The 19,765-nt window shown below is 46.9% G+C and overlaps 1 protein-coding gene across 3 annotated transcripts in view; it reads left to right on the top strand.

Moving 5' to 3' along the window:
• The window catches only part of FLACC1 (flagellum associated containing coiled-coil domains 1), a 194,640-nt gene that overhangs the window by 83,284 nt on the left and 91,591 nt on the right, over positions 1-19,765 (top strand). For all 3 annotated transcript variants that reach the window (XM_077274743.1, XM_077274746.1, XM_077274744.1), the window contains one exon: positions 11,801-11,862. In XM_077274743.1, the coding sequence (XP_077130858.1) occupies positions 11,801-11,862 (62 nt within the window). The remainder of the gene's footprint in view (positions 1-11,800; positions 11,863-19,765) is intronic.

The following is a 19,765-nucleotide window of genomic DNA, read 5'->3' as shown; positions in this document are numbered from 1 at the left end:
CTACGGATGTCTTTGTTACCAGTTGCAATGTGAAAAATCCCTGCTGCGGCCGAGAGGGTGACCCCTTGCAAAAGGGGGATCAGGTGACCTACACCCGTCATCGGAATGCGTACGGATGGTACGCCCGGAATGTTCGCCGCTGTGAACTTGGTGGAGTGGCATCTGTTGCTTCAACCATGATGGAACCGGATGTGGCAGAGCTTACCAACATCGCCACTGTACAGCAGCAACTGAGCTGGCAGCTAGGATCCGTCTTCAGGTTCAGGCATCAGGTGGCCTGACTGCATCGGGCAGATTCCCCGGTAACACTGGCACAACATCAGCCATGGATCAAGGATTGAAGCCTGCACAGTCGGAAGGTGTCCACTTTCGGCTGATGTCTTGCAACTTGCTATAAGCATAAACCTCAGAACCCTGAAAATGTACATAGTTCATCTAACTGTTGTTTCCTGATTTGCTGCTGAACCCGTTTAGGGTTAACTCTTAAAGGGATCCCTTGTTAACCCAGGATCCCTATTGTGTTAGTTTACTTTGTTACAAGTTTTACAAAAGTTTCTAGAACTGCCGTGATCATGAACAATGCATGATACAAACTTATTGTAAATAGTTTGCACCTTCTTAAAGGCGCTTCCTACTGGTTTTACTTAAAGAGAGACTTTTTGCGAAGATACCGCACCGGAGCCTTTGCTGAGTATGGACTGGTAGCTTGAGAAGATATGCTACCTCAGAAAGACTTGATCCCCTCTTAAAGGGGATGTCCAATTGTGTATTTATGAGTAGTGCTGCTTTAGAACAGTAATGTGATGATAATGCTGTGAAAGAAAATGATAATGTTTACATGTAGAAGTTATGTGTATTGAATTGGTTAACTGTAAAAAGAAATGTTGATACTGTTCCTTAGAAGAAAGCGTGAGAGCTAGAAGAAAGATGCAGTAGGCCCGTAGGGGTAGGCACAGTGTCCTGCATAGTTACTAGTAAGAGGGTAATGATGAAAGTGGATGTTGTAAGAAAATAGTTGATAATGTTGATCAAAAATGGGGATAGAAGGTGAACCCTGAGTCCTCCATAGAAAGTTAGTTTATCGTAAAGAAAGAGTTAATAATGTGTTACAGAGGACAGAAAGTGAGCCCGTAGGGGTTAGTCAGTGAGTCCTCCTAGGAGCCATATAGAGATGGCTCAGTGGTTCTAAAATGAAAGTATGTTATGTTCTATACTATGTATAGTAGTTGAAAAGACAGAAGGCTCGGGCTGAAAGGAGCGGTCCTGTAAGAAAGGAGAGGCAGTAGGTCTGGTGCCGTTAGGACAGGCGGTCCTGCAGATTAAAGAAGGAGAATGTAAAAGTTAAATTGCCTTATAATGTGATTATAAGAAGGCCTTTAGTGGATTTAGAGTGTACGTCCTTTAACCCCTTCCTGACATCCGACGTACTATCCCGTCGAGGTGGGGTGGGCCCGTATGACCGCCGACGGGATAGTACGTCATACGCGATCAGCGGCGCTCACTGGGGGAGCGCCGCCGATCGCGGCCGGGTGTCAGCTGATTATCACAGCTGACATCCGGCACTATGTGCCAGGAGCGGTCACGGACCGCCCCCGGCACATTAACCCCCGGCACACCGCGATCAAACATGATCGCGATGTGCCGGCGGTGCAGGGAAGCATCGCGCAGGGAGGGGGCTCCCTGCGGGCTTCCCTGAGACCCCCGGAGCAACGCGATGTGATCGCGTTGCTGCGAGGGTCTTACCTCCCTCCCTGCAGCTCCCAGACCCGGATCCAAGATGGCCGCGGATCCGGGTCCTGCAGGGAGGGAGGTGGCTTCACAGAAGCCTGCTCAGAGCAGGCACTGTGAAGCAGCCTGCACTTTCCTCAGATTGGTGATCTGTCAGAGTGCTATGCAAACTGGCAGATCACCGATCTGTATTGTCCCCCCCTGGGGCAAAGTAAAAAAGTTAAAAAAAAAATTTTCCAAATGTGTAAAAAAAAAAAAAAAAAAATATTCCAAAATAATGAAAAAAAAAATAAAATATTATTCCCATAAATACATTTCTTTATCTAAATAAAATAAAAAAAACAATAAAAGTACACATATTTAGTATCGCCGCGTCCGTAACGACCCAACCTATAAAACTGCCCCACTAGTTAACCCCTTCAGTAAACACCGTAAGGAAAAAAAAAAAAAAACGAGGCAAAAAACAACGCTTTATTACCATACCGCCGAACAAAAAGTGGAATAACACGCGATAAAAAAGACGGATATAAATAACCATGGTACCGCTGAAAACGTCATCTTGTCCCGCAAAAAACGAGCCGCCATACAGCATCATCAGCAAAAAAATAAAAAAGTTATAGTCCTGAGAATAAAGCGATACCAAAATAATTATTTTTTCTATAAAATAGTTTTTATCGTATAAAAGCGCCAAAACATAAAAAAATTATATAAATGAGATATCGCTGTAATCGTACTGACCCGACGAATAAAACTGCTTTATCAATTTTACCAAACGCGGAACGGTATAAACGCCTCTCCCAAAAGAAATTCATGAATAGCTGGTTTTTGGTCATTCTGCCTCACAAAAATCGGAATAAAAAGTGATCAAAAATGGTCACGTGTCCGAAAATGTTACCAATAAAAACGTCAACTCGTCCCACAAAAAACAAGACCTCACATGACTCTGTGGACCAAAATGTGGAAAAATTATAGGTCTCAAAATGTGGAGACGCAAAAACTTTTTTGCTATAAAAAGCGTCTTTTAGGCTGGTTTCACACTTGCGTTTTTATCTGCATGCGTTTTTTAAAAAAACGCATGTGTGAAAAAACGCATGTAAACGTGGTAAAACGCATGCGTTTTTATAGAAAAACACAAGAAAACAAACAAAAAAAAAAAAACCCTACCCCTAACCCTACCCCTACCCCTAACCTGAAATACGTGGCACTAAAATATACGTTTATATACGTATATAAGTGCCACGATATTTCAGTGGCCACGTATATAAGTGCCACGTATATAAGTGCCACGTATATAAGTGCCACGTACTTAAGTGCCACGTACTTAAGTGCCACGTACTTAAGTGCCACGTACTTAAGTGCCACGTACTTAAGTGCCACGTATTTACGTGCCACGATATTTCAGTGCCACGTATAACCACATAGTTATAGTATTTATAGTACGTGGCACTGAAATACGTGGCACTGAAATATCGTGGCACTGAAACACGTGGCACTGAAACACGTGGCACTGAAACACGTGGCACTTAAATACGTGGCACTTAAATATGTGGCACTTAAATACGTGGCACTTAAATACGTGGCACTTATGACTGTCAGAAAATGTTCATTAAACGGTTAGAGGTGAGGTTAGGGGTAGGGTTAGGGTTACCGTTGGGATTAGGGTTAGGGGTGTGTTTGGGTTAGGGTTTCAGGTAGAATTGGGGAGTTTCCACTGTTCAGGCACATCAGGGGCTCTCCAAACGCGACATGGCGTCCGATCTCAATTCCAGCCAATTCTGCGTTGAAAAAGTAAAACAGTGCTCCTTCCCTTCCGAGCTCTCCCGTGCGTCCAAAAAGGGGTTTACCCCAACATATGGGTTATCAGCGTACTCGGGACAAATTGAACAACAACTTCTGGGGTCCAAGTTCTCTTGTTATCCTTGGGAAAATAAAAATTTGGGGGGCTAAAAATCATTTTTGTGGGAAAAAAATATGTTTTATTTTCACGGCTCTGCGTTGTAAACTGTAGTGAAACACTTGGGGGTTCAAAGTTCTCACAACACATCTAGATAAGTTCCTTGGGAGGTCTAGTTTCCAATATGGGGTCACTTGTGGGGGGTTTGTACTGTTTGGGTACATCAGGGGCTCTGCAAATGCAACGTGACGCCTGCAGACCAATCCATTTAAGTCTGCATTCCAAATGGCGCTCCTTCCCTTCCGAGCTCTGTCATGTGCCCAAACAGTGGTTACCCCCCACATAGGGGGTATCAGCGTACTCAGGACAAATTGGACAACAACTTGTAGGGTCCAATTTATTCTGTTACCCTTGTAAAAATACAAAGCTGGGGGCTAAAAAATCATTTTTGTGAAAAAAAAAAGAATTTTTATTTTCACGGCTTTGCGTTACAAACTGTAGTGAAACACTTGGGGGTTCAAAGTTCTCACAACACATCTAGATAAGTTCCTTGGGAGGTCTAGTTTCCAATATGGGGTCACTTGTGGGGGGTTTGTACTGTTTGGGTACATCAGGGGCTCTGCAAATGCAACGTGACGCCTGCAGACCAATCCATTTAAGTCTGCATTCCAAATGGCGCTCCTTCCCTTCCGAGCTCTGTCATGTGCCCAAACAGTGGTTACCCCCCACATAGGGGGTATCAGCGTACTCAGGACAAATTGGAAAACAACTTTTAGGGTCCAATTTATTCTGTTACCCTTGTAAAAATACAAAGCTGGGGGCTAAAAAATCATTTTTGTGAAAAAAAAAAGAATTTTTATTTTCACGGCTTTGCGTTACAAACTGTAGTGAAACACTTGGGGGTTCAAAGTTCTCACAACACATCTAGATAAGTTCCTTGGGAGGTCTAGTTTCCAAAATGGGGTCACTTGTGGGGGGTTTGTACTGTTTGGGTACATCAGGGGCTCTGCAAATGCAACGTGACGCCTGCAGACCAATCCATTTAAGTCTGCATTCCAAATGGCGCTCCTTCCCTTCCGAGCTCTGTCATGCGCCCAAACAGTGGTTACCCTCCATATATGGGGTATCAGCGTACTCAGGACAAATTGGACAACAACTTTTGGGGTCCAGTTTATTCTGTTACTCTTGTAAAAATACAAAAGCTGGGGGCTAAAAAATCATTTTTGTGAAAAAAAGAATTTTTATTTTCACGGCTCTGCGTTATAATCTGTAGTGAAACACTTGGGGGTGCAAAGCTCTCAAAACACATCTAGATAAGTTCCTTAGGGGGTCTAATTTCCAAAATGGTGTCATTTGTGGGGGGTTTCAATGTTTAGGCACATCAGGGGCTCTCCAAACGCAACATGGCGTCCCATCTCAATTCCAGTCAATTTTGCATTGAAAAGTCAAATGCCGCTCCTTCCCTTCCAAGCTCTGCCATGCGCCCAAACAGTGGTTTACCCCAACATATGGGGTATCTGCGTACTCAGGACAAATTGCACAACATTTTTTGGGGACCAATTTCTTCTCTTACCCTTGGGAAAATAAAAAATTGGGGGCGAAAAGATCATTTTTGTGAAAAAATATGATTTTTTATTTTTACGGCTCTGCATTATAAACTTCTGTGAAGCACTTGGTGGGTCAAAGTGCTCACCACACATCTAGATAAGTTCCTTAGGGGGTCTACTTTCCAAAATGGTGTCACTTGTAGGAGGTTTCAATGTTTAGGCACATCAGGGGCTCTCCAAACGCAACATGGCGTCCCATCTCAATTCCAGTCAATTTTGCATTGAAAAGTCAAATGGCGCTCCTTCACTTCCGAGCTCTGCCATGCGCCCAAACAGTGGTTTACCCCAACATATGGGGTATCTGCGTACTCAGGACAAATTGCACAACATTTTTTGGGGACCAATTTCTTCTCTTACCCTTGGGAAAATAAAAAATTGGGGGCGAAAAGATCATTTTTGTGAAAAAATATGATTTTTTATTTTTACGGCTCTGCATTATAAACTTCTGTGAAGCACTTGGTGGGTCAAAGTGCTCACCACACATCTAGATAAGTTCCTTAGGGGGTCTACTTTCCAAAATGGTGTCACTTGTAGGGGGTTTCAATGTTTAGGCACATCAGGGGCTCTCCAAACGCAACATGGCGTCCCATCTCAATTCCAGTCAATTTTGCATTGAAAAGTCAAATGGCGCTCCTTCCCTTCCAAGCTCTGCCATGCGCCCAAACAGTGGTTTACCCCAACATATGGGGTATCTGCGTACTCAGGACAAATTGCACAACATTTTTTGGGGACCAATTTCTTCTCTTACCCTTGGGAAAATAAAAAATTGGGGGCGAAAAGATCATTTTTGTGAAAAAATATGATTTTTTATTTTTACGGCTCTGCATTATAAACTTCTGTGAAGCACTTGGTGGGTCAAAGTGCTCACCACACATCTAGATAAGTTCCTTAGGGGGTCTACTTTCCAAAATGGTGTCACTTGTAGGGGGTTTCAATGTTTAGGCACATCAGGGGCTCTCCAAACGCAACATGGCGTCCCATCTCAATTCCAGTCAATTTTGCATTGAAAAGTCAAATGGCGCTCCTTCCCTTCCAAGCTCTGCCATGCGCCCAAACAATGGTTTACACCCACATATGGGGTATCAGCGTACTCAGGACAAATTGTACAACAACTTTTGCAGTCTATTTTCTCCTGTTACCCTTGGTAAAATAAAACAAATTGGAGCTGAAATAAATTTTGTGTGAAAAAAAATTAAATGTTCATTTTTATTTAAACATTCCAAAAATTCCTGTGAAACACCTGAAGGGTTAATAAACTTCTTGAGTGTGGTTTTGAGCACCTTGAGGGGTGAAGTTTTTAGAATGGTGTCACACTTGGGTATTTTCTATCATACAGACCCCTCAAAATGACTTCAAATGAGATGTGGTCCCTAAAAAAAAATGGTGTTGTAAAAATGAGAAATTTCTGGTCAACTTTTAACCCTTATAACTCCCTAACAAAAAAAAATTTTGGTTCCAAAATTGTGCTGATGTAAAGTAGACATGTGGGAAATGTTACTTATTAAGTATTTTGCGTGACATATGTCTGTGATTTAAGGGCATAAAAATTCAAAGTTGGAAAATTGCAAAATTTTCAAAATTTTTGCCAAATTTCCGTTTTTTTCACAAATAAACGCAAGTTATATCGAAGAAATTTTACCACTATCATGAAGTACAATATGTCACGAGAAAACAATGTCAGAATCGCCAAGATCCGTTGAAGCGTTCCAGAGTTATAACCTCCTAAAGGGACAGTGGTCAGAATTGTAAAAATTGGCCCGGTCATTAACGTGCAAACCACCCTTGGGGGTGAAGGGGTTAAAGGCAATGTTAAATTATTGTTCCAGAATTTGTACTAAGTAGAATACCCGGTTGGGTAAGAAGAGTTAATTATAGCATGTTGCTATGTTATTTAACCATGTTTGTAACGTTCAAGTGTCCTCACCTCCCATAAAGGGAAGCTCTGTTCAAGTATACTTATTGTTATTTGCACTCAACTAAATGTATGTCTTTTTGCTAACTTGTATTGTTGTTTTCTTCCCAGTCCCGGAGTACTGGATTTAACCGGGGGGGAGTGCAGCGCCCCAGAGTCCTGGTCGTTGCAGTACTATGGCTCCGCCACTTAGGGGAGCTATGGTACGTCTAATGGCACTGAAGGAGTTCATCTGATCAGGTATCACAGACACCAATACATTTCACCGCCGGGCCTCCAGGGGGAGCTAAGGGTTCTATTTACTAGGCCACTCTCCACATACAGGTAAAACTGGGGGTCAGGCAGGAAGTTAGACAGAAAGCTGACTGGATGGGAACCAGGCAACACCTTGTGGCAGAGGGTGTTGCGGGAGAAGATTCAGTAGGGTCCCTGTCAGGGGTGGGATCCTGACAGGGGCTTGGCAACTAGAGCGAACGTAAAGGGACCGTGCCTGCACAGAATAGCGGCGGTGCCCGAGAAGGGATTGGAAGCGAGATAGATTGTGCTGAGTGAGAAACGAGATCAAAGCAGAAGGAGAATACCAGTAGGGGTCGTGCTGTGAGACCGAGGCAACATCCTACTGAGGCGCAAACAACCGGTGGCCGGAACGCCGAAGGAAGTATTTCTATAGACCGCTTCAGGCAATACTTCGAATCTACGGCAGGACAGTCAGTCTCAGGCGGGCTGTCTCACCTTAATCACCTATGCAGTCTTGGGGGGCAACTTGTGGAGAGGGGCGACTCTAGGGTCCCGGAAGAGCTCCGAGCCTACCCGTCAAACGGGTGCCGTCCTGACCGCAACATCAGGAAGGGACGGAGATTAGTAGAAGATCATCTAATCGAGTTGTGAGGGAACTTAAGAAACAGACACAACAGTTGTGAGGACTTTCTGTAAGCACAGCAAGGAAGGACTACAACACATAGCGCTAGAAGGAAGGCACAGATTTCCACCTGTGAAGGGAACTCTGGAGGTGCCATTGGACCGGCCGGACTTGCGCAGCCTGGTGATCTGGACTCCGGACTGAGGACCCAGAGATCATCAGTAAAGAGGTAAAGAGACTGCAACCTGGTGTCCTCGTTATTTGCTGCACTGCACCACTACACCGCATCACTACAGCCTCACTACCGCTACCACTAACTACTTCTATCATCATTATTGACTGTACGTCGCCTTCCCACCGGCAGGGTCACGAACCGGGCCTAGCCACCGTGACCACCCCAGAGCAGAAGCCCGGAGGCCCGGTACCGGGTACCCCTCGGCCCTGCGGCAGAGTGGGGGCGCTACATAGTGATATGGACTTTATTAGTTTATTGCTGCAATAGAGATCCATTTTATATGTATGTTATGCCAAACCTTGAGATTTTCTGATGCTCCTTATTTGTGAGATATGTTTGTGACCTGAATTTGACATTTACAGCCCAATAAAGATCTGAGGGGTTTCATTTCACGATCGCTGGAACCGAAGGTTGTGACTTTATTTCTTTTGTAAATCCATTCATAATGTGTAATTACCCAATTCTATTCTGTAAAATAGTTATGGATAACAATACCATGTATTGACTCTGTGTGAAGAAGCAAATTATTATAATGAGGTGAAAAGGATCTTACAGTAACAAAAGTGGTCCGGCCATACTAACCGCAGTAAAAACAAATTTTTTTCAACAATGCACTAAGAGATAGTAAGCAAGGGTATTCCGCACTCTGCTCCTCTGTTTCCCACCCATCCCCTTATTTCTTTACTGCTGCCCCTCCTTCATGCAATCATATCAGATCAATCACTTGAGGACCAGAGCAGATGATGATGCCACATACTGGACGGACTTTTGATCTTCTCTATCATATTGGTTTTCACACTTAATTCCAAAGCGAAAAGGGGACACAAGTGGATTGTAGAAGTGTACCTCTGCATCTAGGCGATATATGCACTCCCTACTGCCCTTCTCTTTCTCCTTTCCTTTCCCCATGGTCTGTGTTTATTTTTATACAACTCTTAAATACTTGAACATTTTCAATAAAATTTATTAAACCATTAATCTTTTTGGGGGCATTGATGCAAGAGAGGCTCCCATAGTGGAACGCCCGCCAGGGCCGTGGGGTACTCGGTACCGGGTCCGGTCTTAAAGGGGATGTCACAGTGGCTGGGACCCGGTCCGTGGCCCTGGGCGCTCACTAAAAGGGGAACGGTCTTTAAGGGGAATTTTCATGATAAAGTCTATTGTTCTAGACACCAAAAGTGGTTCTCGGTCATTAAGGACCGACGCCGCTCAACGGGGTCCTCTGATGATGGCATGGCGGCTGGATGGTGACGCTTCCCACAGGTGAAGTGGGGTCCTCAGGGCTCCCAAGGTGTGTGGCAAGAATGTTGTATGCCGACGAATAAATGGAGGACACAAGTTGTAAAGTCTTTACCTGGTTTACTGGTGGTCGTAGTCCGCAGTCCAGGGTACCAGGTACAGGTGTCCTGTGGTCCGGCCGGCTCAGAGGCAATGGGAGAATCTCCTTCCCAGTTGAGGTCCGTGAACCTTTCTTCATTGCATTGTTGTATGAGGTGTCTGCTGCCTGAAGCTTACTGGCAAAATCCTCTTTTCCCCTGTCCTGGAACAGGTACCTGCATGACGGGCAGCTTGAGCCATTTTACAGGGACTCTATCATGCCCCAGGCTCTTCAGGTGCTGCTGCGTCTCAAGTGTGGTGCGGGCCGATCACTTAAAATTCTTAGCCCTCTGGTTCTTCTAAGTGTCCTGGAGTCCCACTAAAGCCTCGGGCTCCCGGTGCCCGGTTTCTACGCTCTGGTCCTGAGGGTGCCTGGTCGCAGTTCCCCTCAGAGCCCTTTATCTCTCCTCTGCTCCTTTCCTCTGTAGCTCCACCACATTCACTTGGGTTCTCTATCCTTCCTGGAGCTGCAGCTCAATCCTGGCTGCCAGCTCTGCTGTCTGCTCTGCATCTCTCCTTGACATCTGCTCTCCTTGGTCTCCCTGGACCAACTGTCTCCCTCCTCCTCCACACCAGGAAGCCTATATCTAAGGCAGTGTTCCCCAACTCCGGTCCTCAAGAGCCACCAACAGGTCATGTTTTCAGGATTTCCTTAGTATTGCACAGGTGATAGAATTCTTGCTTGTCCGGGTGATGCAATTATCACCTGTGCAATACTAATCCTGAATGCATGACCCTGTTGGTGGCTCTTGAGGACCGGAGTTGGGGAAAACTGATCTAAGTGAAGCTCCCCTGAATCCGGGTCCTGAGCTCCCCCTTTTGGTCTAGATTTGGAGTGTGTTGTGTGTGGGTGCCTTACCTGGTAATGAGAACTCCATTGCATCCAAGCATGATATTACCCTCCCCGAAGGGAAGGCAACATCAATGTAACAACCAGTTACCTGGGGTGTTACACTAGCCTAGGATGAAAATTGTTCTCCTTCCATGCCTTCTTTTACAACATGCCAATTCTAGAGAGGGGAGTCCTACCGCAAGTAGACCAATGTCATCCAGGGCTTGGCCAGTCTTCACCATTCCCCTATAGCAGCTGTATAGAGTAAGTCTCTATCGCATGTCCACTCCCAAATGGAGACCTCACTTCTAATCCATATTAACCCACTTTGTTTAAAAAAAAAATCTTAGTATTAGGCCATGTGCACACGTTCAGGATTTTTAGCGTTTTTTTCGCGTTTTTTCGCTATAAAAACGTGATAAAAACGCGAAAAAAACGCAATATGCCTCCTATTATTTACAAGGTATTCCGCATTTTTTGTGCAAATGTTGCGATTTTTTCCGCGAAAAAATCGCATAGCGGAAAAAAAAGCAACATGTTCATTAAAAATGCGGAATTGCGGGGATTCCGCACACCTAGGGGTCCATTGATCTGCTTACTTCCCGCACGGGGCTGTGCACACCATGCGGGAAGTAAGCAGATTATGTGCGGTTGGTACCCAGGGTGGAGGAGAGGAGACTCTCCTCCACGCACTGGGCACCATATAAGTGGTCAAAAAATAAGAAATAAAATAAAAAACAGTCCTATACTCACCCTCGATGTCCAGCGCAGTGTTCCCGCCTCTGTGCTGCACGCTGGCTGGTTCCTGTAGCTGGTGTGCGGAGAAGGACCTTGCCGAATGACGTCACTGTCCTGTGATTGGTCGAGACCGCTCACGTGACCGTGACGTCATGGAAGGCCCTGCGCGCACACATCAGCTATAGGAATGGACGCCGGTGAGGAGATCTGATGTCTGCGGGTGAGTATAAGCATTTTTTTTATTTTTTTTATTATTTTTAAACGTTCTATCTTTTACTATAGATGCTGCAAAAGCAGCATCTATAGTAACAAGTTGGTCACACTTGTCAAACGCTATGTTTGACAAGTGTGACCAACTTGTCAGTCAGTTTTCCAAGCGATGCTACAGATCGCTTGGAAAACTTTAGCATTCTGCAAGCTAATTACGCTTGCAGAATGTTAAAAAAACGCAAAAAAAACGGAAAAAAACCGCAAAAAAAAAAATGCGGATTTCTTGCAGAAAATTTCCGGTTTTCTTCAGGAAATTTCTGCAAGAAATCCTGAACGTGTGCACATACCCTTAGACTTGTATCTTGTAACCCACCTTCCTTTAATTGTAGTTTTGTATGTTTTTGTTAGATGGGCCTAGAATTGAAGAAAACGGTTATGGAGCTAACAACTGAAAAAGAGGAAGAGATCAGGTAGGCTTCTGTCTGATACGTAAGTGGTCTCTGATTAGCACAGCTTTATTATTCATTAATATGTTAACTATATGAAGTACAGACCAAAAGTTTAGACACACCTTCTGATTTAAAGATTTTTCTGTATTTTCATGACTATATAAATTGTACATTCACACTGAGGGCATCAAAACTATGAATTAACACATGTGGAATTATATACTTAACAAAAAAGTGTGAAACAACTGAAATTATGTCTTATATTCCAGGTTCTTAAAAAGTAGCCACCTTTTGCTTTGATGACTGCTTTGCACACTCTTGGCATTCTCTTGATGAGCTTCGAGAGGTAGTCACCAGGAATGGTTTTCACTTCACAGGTGTGCCCTGTCAGGTTGAATAAGTGGGATTTTTTGCCTTATAAATGGGGTTGGGACCATCAGTTGTGTTCTGCAGAAGTCTGGTGGATACACAGCTGATAGTCCTACTGAATAGACTGTTAGAATTTGTATTATGGCAAGAAAAAAGCAGCTAAGTAAAGAAAAACAAGTGGCCATCATTACTTTAAGAAATGAAGGTCAGTCAGTCCGAAAAATTGGGAAAACTTTGAAAGTGTCCCCAAGTGCCGTGGCAAAAACCATCAAGCGCTACAAAGAAACTGTCTCACATGAGGACTGCCCCAGGAAAGGAAGACCAAGAGTCACCTCTGCTTCTGAGTATAAGTTTATCTGAGTCACCAGCTTCAGAAATCGCAGGTTAACAGCAACTCAGATTAGAGACCAGGTCAATGCCACACAGAGTTCTAGCAGCAGACACCTCTCTATAACAACTGTTAAGAGGAGACTTTGTGCACCAGGCCTTAATGGTAAAATAGCTACTAGGAAACCACTGCTAAGGACAGGCAACAAGCAGAAGAGACTTGTTTGGGCTAAAGAACATAAGGAATGGACATTAGACCAGTGGAAATCTGTACTTTGGTCTGATGAGTCCAAATTTGAGATCTTTGGTTCCAACCACCGTGTCTTTGTGCAACGCAGAAAAAGTGAACGGATGGACTCTACATGCCTGGTTCCCACCGTGAAGCATGGAGGAGGAAGTGTGATGGTGTGGGGGTGCTTTGCTGGTGACACTGTTGGGGATTTATTCAAAACTGAAGGCATGCTGAACCAGCATGGCTACCACAGCATCTTGCAGCGGCATGCTATTCCATCCGGTTTGCGTTTAGTTGGACCATCATTTACTTTTCAACAGGACAATGACCCCAAACACACCTCCAGGCTGTGTATGGGCTATTTGACCAAGAAGGAGAGTGATGGGGTGCTGAGTCAGATGACCTGGCCTCCACAGTCACCAGACCTGAACCTAATCGAGATGGTTTGGGGTGAGCTGGACCGCAGAGTGAAGGCAAAAGGGCCAACAAGTGCTAAGCTGTCACGAATGAGAAACTAAGGGAAGAAACCCGAAAGTGGACCCTCTGGGTCGTGGCTCCAGAGCCCCTGAGGATGAGCGAACCAGATGGATCCACCCCCTATACAGGGAGTGTTAGGTGCATGCCCAAGGGGGATGGAACCACAACTGCCAGAGCCAAAGCGATGACTGGGGCAAAAAACGAAGATAGGCGGTAACAGGAAACAAGGAGGAATAGGGAACTGAGGGTGGCTGCTGGAAGCTGGGAGCTGGGAAGGAAGAAACAAATAGTAAACGGCGGGTATGCTAACGGGCTGCAGAGTCACAGGGAAGACAAAAAGGACAGGGCAAGGATGAGGCAAGGAAGTGAAAGGGACAAGTTAACCAGGCTAGGGGAAAAGGAAATGGCACAGGACTAGCGAGGGAAAGTAGCAGAGGCACGGGGCCTGAGGATGTAGAGAAAAACCTGGGATAAGCAGACGCCGCTATGACAAAGATACACAGGCATCTTACCTGGGTAAACGCCGAACAGAAATACCGGGTGGGAGCCGCCATATTGGGGCGGAGCCACCAGGTCACGACCTCCCAGAACCCCTGGCGGCAGAAGAGGCGCTACGGCGCATGCGCGAAGTGCCGTGAGCCCGAGAAGCCGGGCGGAATGCAGCGAGGAACCACATCGGGAGCGCGCCGGCTGGACAGGTATGTATCGAAGAGCGTGACAGTACCCCCTCTTTTTAATGCTGGAGAGGAACCTCCTCAAGATTAGAGGAGCATTGATGTTTTCCCGGGGTTCCCACGATCTCTCCTCAGGACCGAATCCCTTCCAATCAATTAAATATAAAGTTCTCCCCTAACTGTGTTTTTGGCTAGAATATCCTCAACCTCAAATATACCATCAGAAATGGTGGATAGAGGAGAATGAGACTGAGAAGAATGAAAGTGATTAAAGACTGCGGGTTTAAGGAGCGACACAATAAAAGCATTGGGGATTCGCAACGAAGCACAGGCAGCTTTAACTTGTAGGCTACATCATTAATACGACTGGAAATCTCAAAAGGACCAATGTAGCGTGGACCAAGCTTTCTGAGAGGGAATCTTAAGTCTAATGTAGCAAGAAGAGAGCCAGACTTTATCTCCCGATTGATATGGAGGAGCGTCTAGGCGTCTCTTGTCAGCGTAGCTTTTCATTCTGCTACTAGGCCTTTCAAGAGCCTCTTTAGTCTCTTGCCAAACTTTAGAGAATTCCAAGGACAAAGAGTCCGCCGCCGGTACGCCTGAGGTATGGGGGAATACCGAGATGTTGCCCAAAGACCACAAAAAAAGGAGATTTAGTAGAGGATTCACTAGGGTGATTGTTGTAGGCGAACTCTGCCCATGGGAGAAGAGAAACCCAATCATTCGGGTGAGCATTGGAGAAATGCCGAAGATAAGATGTGAGAACTTGATTAACATGCTCAACCTGACCATTGGATTGAGGATGATAGGCAGAGGAGAAATCCAGAGTCACTTCCATTAAACCGCAAAGAGACCTCCAAACACAAGAGGTGAACTGGACTCCTCGGTCAGACACAATATGCTGTGGGAAGACGTGAAGTCGGAAGTCATGGTGTATGAAGATCTTTGCCAACTCGGGGGCAGAAGGCAGTCCTAGCAGGGAAACGAAGTGAGCCATCTTGGAAAACCTATCCACTACTACCAAGATAATGGAGCAATTCGAGGAGTGAGGCAAAGCAGTGATAAAGTCCATAACAATATGGCACCGAGGAACTGTAGGCACAGAAAGTGGATGCAGAAGTCCAGAAGGTAGTTGCCAAGGAACTTTGTTTCTGGCGCAAGAAGAGCAGGAAGCGATGAAATCAAGGATATCTTGGCGAAGAGATGGCCACCAATAATGGTGAGAAATAAGAGAGTGTCTTCTTGCTTCCTGCGTGTCCGGCAAACTTGGAGGAATGACCCCAACGCAAGACTCTCACCTTGTCACAATCTGTCACGAAGGTTTTTCCAGGAGGAGGAGTGATTACATTTAAAGGAGCCACGGAAATGAACCTAGCTGGCTCAATAATATGCGCCAGATTCTCCACTTCATCCAGAGGCTGGAAGGACCTAGAGAGGGCATCAGCTCTGATGTTCTTATCACCTGGACGAAAGTGGAGCTCAAAGTCAAAACGTCCAAAGAACAAGGACCCATCTGGCTTGCCGAGGGTTAAGCCTTTGGGCAGACTGAACATAAGCCAAATTTTTGTGATCTGCAAAAATGATGAAGGGATTAACGGCCCCTTCGAGAAGATTACGCCACTCCTCCAAAGCCAGCTTAATGGATAACCGTTCCTTGTCACCTATGGAATAATTGCTTTCTGAAGGGGAGAAGGACTTAGAGAAGAAGCCACAGGTGACTAAACGACCAGAGATAGATCTTTGTAAAAGGACTGCCCCAGCTCCAACGGAAGATGCATCAACCTCGAGAATAAATGGTTTATTGGCATCTGGACGATGGAGCACCGGGCTGCAGCAAATTCTTGTTTCAGGGTTTGAAAGGCGACCTCTGCTTCCGAGGGTCAGTGATTGGGATCGACACCTTTGCGGGTAAGAGCAGAGATTGGTCTGGTCAAGGAGGAGAAATGAGGAATAAATTGCCTATAATAATTGGCAAAGCCAAGAAAACATTGAATGGCCTTCACTCCAAGGGGACATGGCCAGTTGAATACGGCAGACACCTTTGCTGGATCCATCCTCATGCCAGACTTCGAGACTGTAAAACCGAGGAAGGGTACTGAAGACTGCTCAAAGACACACTTCTCAATCTTAGCAAAGAGATGATTCTCCCTTAGTCGTTGTAGAACCAGACGAACAACACGCCGATGAGTGGATAGATCAGGAGAGAAGACGAGGATGTCGTCCAGATAGACTACGACACTAGAATAGAGGCAGTCTCGGAACACATCGTTCACAAATTCTTGGAACGCTGCAGGAGCATTACAGAGACCAAAAGGCATGACCAAATATTCATAGTGACCGTCGTGGGTGTTGAATGCCATCTTCCACTCATCTCCTGCGTGGATACAAACCAAGTTATAGGCTCCTCGAAGATCAAGCTTGGTAAATATTCGTGCTCCCCTCAGGCGATCAAACAGCTCTGGGATAAGTGGCAACGGGTATTTATTCTTCACCGTAATGTTGTTTAGGCCTCTATAATCAATGCATGGGCGAAGAGAGCCATCCTTTTTCTTAACGAAAAAGAAACCTGCCCCGGCAGGAGAAGATGATTTCCGAATGAAGCCTCTGGCGAGATTCTTTTGAACACATTCCAACATGGCTTTAGTCTCTGCGGGAGAGAGAGGATAGATTCTTCCTCTAAGTGGCGCAGTACCAGGAACGAGATCAATTGGGCAGTCGTAGGGTCAATGCGGAGGAAGATTCTCCGCCTCCTTCTTGTCGAAGACATCCGAAAAAGAACTGTAAACCGAGGGCAATCCAGAAGGAATAGAGGGGGAACATTGAACACCAACAGGACGTACCGGCAGTAGACACTGAGCCCAACAGGAATCCCCCCAACGCAGAATATTACCATTATGCCAATCTAAGGTAGGCTCGTGGGTCCGCAACCAAGGAAGACTGAAAAGAACTGGATGGGAAATACTAGCTAAAACAAAAAACGCAATCTTTTCCTTATGCAGGGCCCCTACGTGAAGCTCAACCACCTGCGTAACCTAAGTTATAGTCTCTTGCAGGGGCTTGCCATCCACGGAAGTGAGGAAGAGGGGTTTTTCTAAGGTCCTAACAGGGACAGAAAATTTAACAACCTCCTCTAACCTAATAAAATTCCCCGCGGCGCCCAAATCAACATAGGCTAGTAAGGAAAAGTGTTTACCAGAAGCATGCAACAAGACAGAGTGAGGGGTAGAGAGGTATCACATTCATTTAGGGAGGCCACTCTTACCTGACCTAGGCGGAGGAGTTTTCCAGCTGCTCCGGACAGGCACAAAGAAGATGGGAGGCACTCCCACAGTAGATGCAAAGACCTTGAGTGCGTCTCTCCTGGCGACTTTGTTCTGAAATTCTGAGCCGATCGACTTGCATCGGCTTCGGCGCTGATACAGAGGAGGTCATCCTGAGACGTGGACTGGGTGGTTTGCGAGTAGTGTAGCAGAGGTATTACTCATCAAACTCAATTTGACAGGTGGTCACGCCCCTATCAAAGTGTATCAAAGTGTGTAACCCCTCCACCCCTCCCTGTCAGCCAGCTGTCCTCCTTGTCTGGCTGTCCCCTTTTGATATAGTTTAATTTGTTAATGCAGTGAATGTTATCCCAGTAATTGTTTTATATTAGTTGTTTATATGCTGTATTAAGAGTAGTCTTATTTGATAATCCGCTGATAGGGAGAGTGAGGCTGTGTTTCTACAGTATTATTCTGCTGTGAGCTTGAATGATTCTAGTACTATAATTGCTAACAGCTGCTAAGAGTTTCTGTGTTGGAGATACAAACATTCCACTTGCTAGCAGCTGTTAAAATGTATCTGTACTGACCACTAACTAGACAGCCAGGCTTTCTGTGTTGGAGATACAAACATTCCACACAAGCAGTGTTAAATAGGCATCATACGGATACCGTAGTGAGTATAAAATGTATTAAATTGATTACTGATACGATTCCAACAAATTGATAATAAACTGCTATCAAAGTGACAGCAAAGTATATTAAATAGATAACAAACCAAAATCATAGTGTATCAAAGTGTATTATTTTATTTATAGTCCCAATAATATTTATTCTCTTTTATTGACATTTTCATAAACCTATAGTCCCAATAATATTTATTTGACCAGCAGATAATTAATTAAAATCGCATAAAGTGTGATAAATAGACATCATACGGATACTGTAGTGAGTATAAAATGTATTAAATTGATTACTGATACGATCCCAACAAATTGATAATAAACTGCTATCAAAGTGACAGCAAAGTATATTAAACTAGATGGCAGCCCGATTCTAAAGAATCGGGAGTCTAGAATCCATATATACTTTATTTATTCAAATGTAAGAATAATTTGGTGGGCGGGGACCCTCGGCCTCCGATTTGGTTGGCGGGGCCCCACGGCCTCCGATTTGGTGGGCGGGGTCCCTCTGCCTCCGTTTTGGTGGGCGGGGCCGCTCGGCCTTCGATTTGGTGGGCGGGGCTCCTCGGCCTCCGATTTGGTTGGTGGGGCCCCTCGGCCTCCGATTTGGTGGGCGGGGCCCCTTATCCTCCGATTTGGTGGGCGGGGACCCTCGGCCTCCGATTTGGTGGGCGGGGCCCCTCGGCCTCCGATTTGGTGGGCGGGGACCCTCGGCCTCCGATTTGGTGGGCGGGGACCCTCGGCCTCCGATTTGGTGGGCGGGGACCCTCGGCCTCTGATTTGGTGGGCGGGGACCCTCGGCCTCCGATTTGGTGGGTGGGGACCCTCGGCCTCCGATTTGGTGGGCGGGGCCCCTCGGCCTCCGATGTGGTGGGCGGGGCCCCTCGGCCTCCGCTTTGGTGGGTGGGGCCGGGCCCCTCGGCCTCCGCTTTGGTGGGCGGGGCCGCTCGGCCTTCGATTTGGTGGGCGGGGCTCCTCGGCCTCCGATTTGGTTGGCGGGGCCCCTCGGCCTCCGATTTGGTTGGCGGGGCCCCTCGGCCTCCGATTTGGTGGGCGGGGACTCTCGGCCTCCGATTTGGTGGGCGGGGACCCTCGGCCTCCGATTTGGTGGGCGGGGACCCTCGGCCTCCAATTTGGTGGGCGGGGACCCTCGGCCTCCGATTTGGTGGTAGGGGACCCTCGGCCTCTGCTTTGGTGGGCGGGGCTCCTCGGCCTCCGATTTGGTGGGTGGGGTCCCTCTGCGTCCGATTTGGTGTGCGGGGACCCTCGGCCTCCGCTTTGGTTGGCGGGGCCCCTCGGCCTCCGATTTGGTTGGTGGGGCCCTAGGCCTCCGATTTGGTGGGCGGGGACCCTCAGCCTCCGATTTGGTGGGCGGGGACCCTCGGCCTCCAATTTGGTGGGCGGGGACCCTCGGCCTCCGATTTGGTGGGCGGGGCCCCTCGGCCTCCGCTTTGGTGGGTGGGGCTGGGCCCCTCGGCCTCCGCTTTGGTGGGCGGGGACCCTCGGCCTCCGATTTGGTGGGCGGGGCCAGGCCCCTCGGCCTCCGCTTTGGTGGGCGGGGCCGCTCGGCCTTCGATTTGGTGGGCGGGGCTCCTCGGCCTCCGATTTGGTGGGCGGGGACCCTCGGCCTCCGCTTTGGTGGGTGGGGCCTGTCGGCCTCCGATTTGGTGGGCGGGGCCCCTCGGCCTCCGATTTGGATGGTGTGGACCCTCGGCCTCCGATTTGGTGGGCGGGGCCCCTCGGCCTCCAATGTGGTGGGCGGGGCCCATCGGCCTCCGATGTGGTGGGCGGGGACCCTCGGTCTCCGATTTGGTGGGCGGGGACCCTCGGCCTCCGATTTGGTGGGCGGGGACCATCGGCCTCCAATGTGGTGGGCGGGGCCCATCGGCCTCCGATGTGGTG

The sequence above is a fragment of the Ranitomeya variabilis genome, chromosome 7 (assembly GCF_051348905.1).
Source record: "Ranitomeya variabilis isolate aRanVar5 chromosome 7, aRanVar5.hap1, whole genome shotgun sequence".
Classification (NCBI taxonomy): Eukaryota; Metazoa; Chordata; class Amphibia; order Anura; family Dendrobatidae; genus Ranitomeya; species Ranitomeya variabilis.
This window is presented reverse-complemented; position numbering and strand designations above follow the sequence as displayed.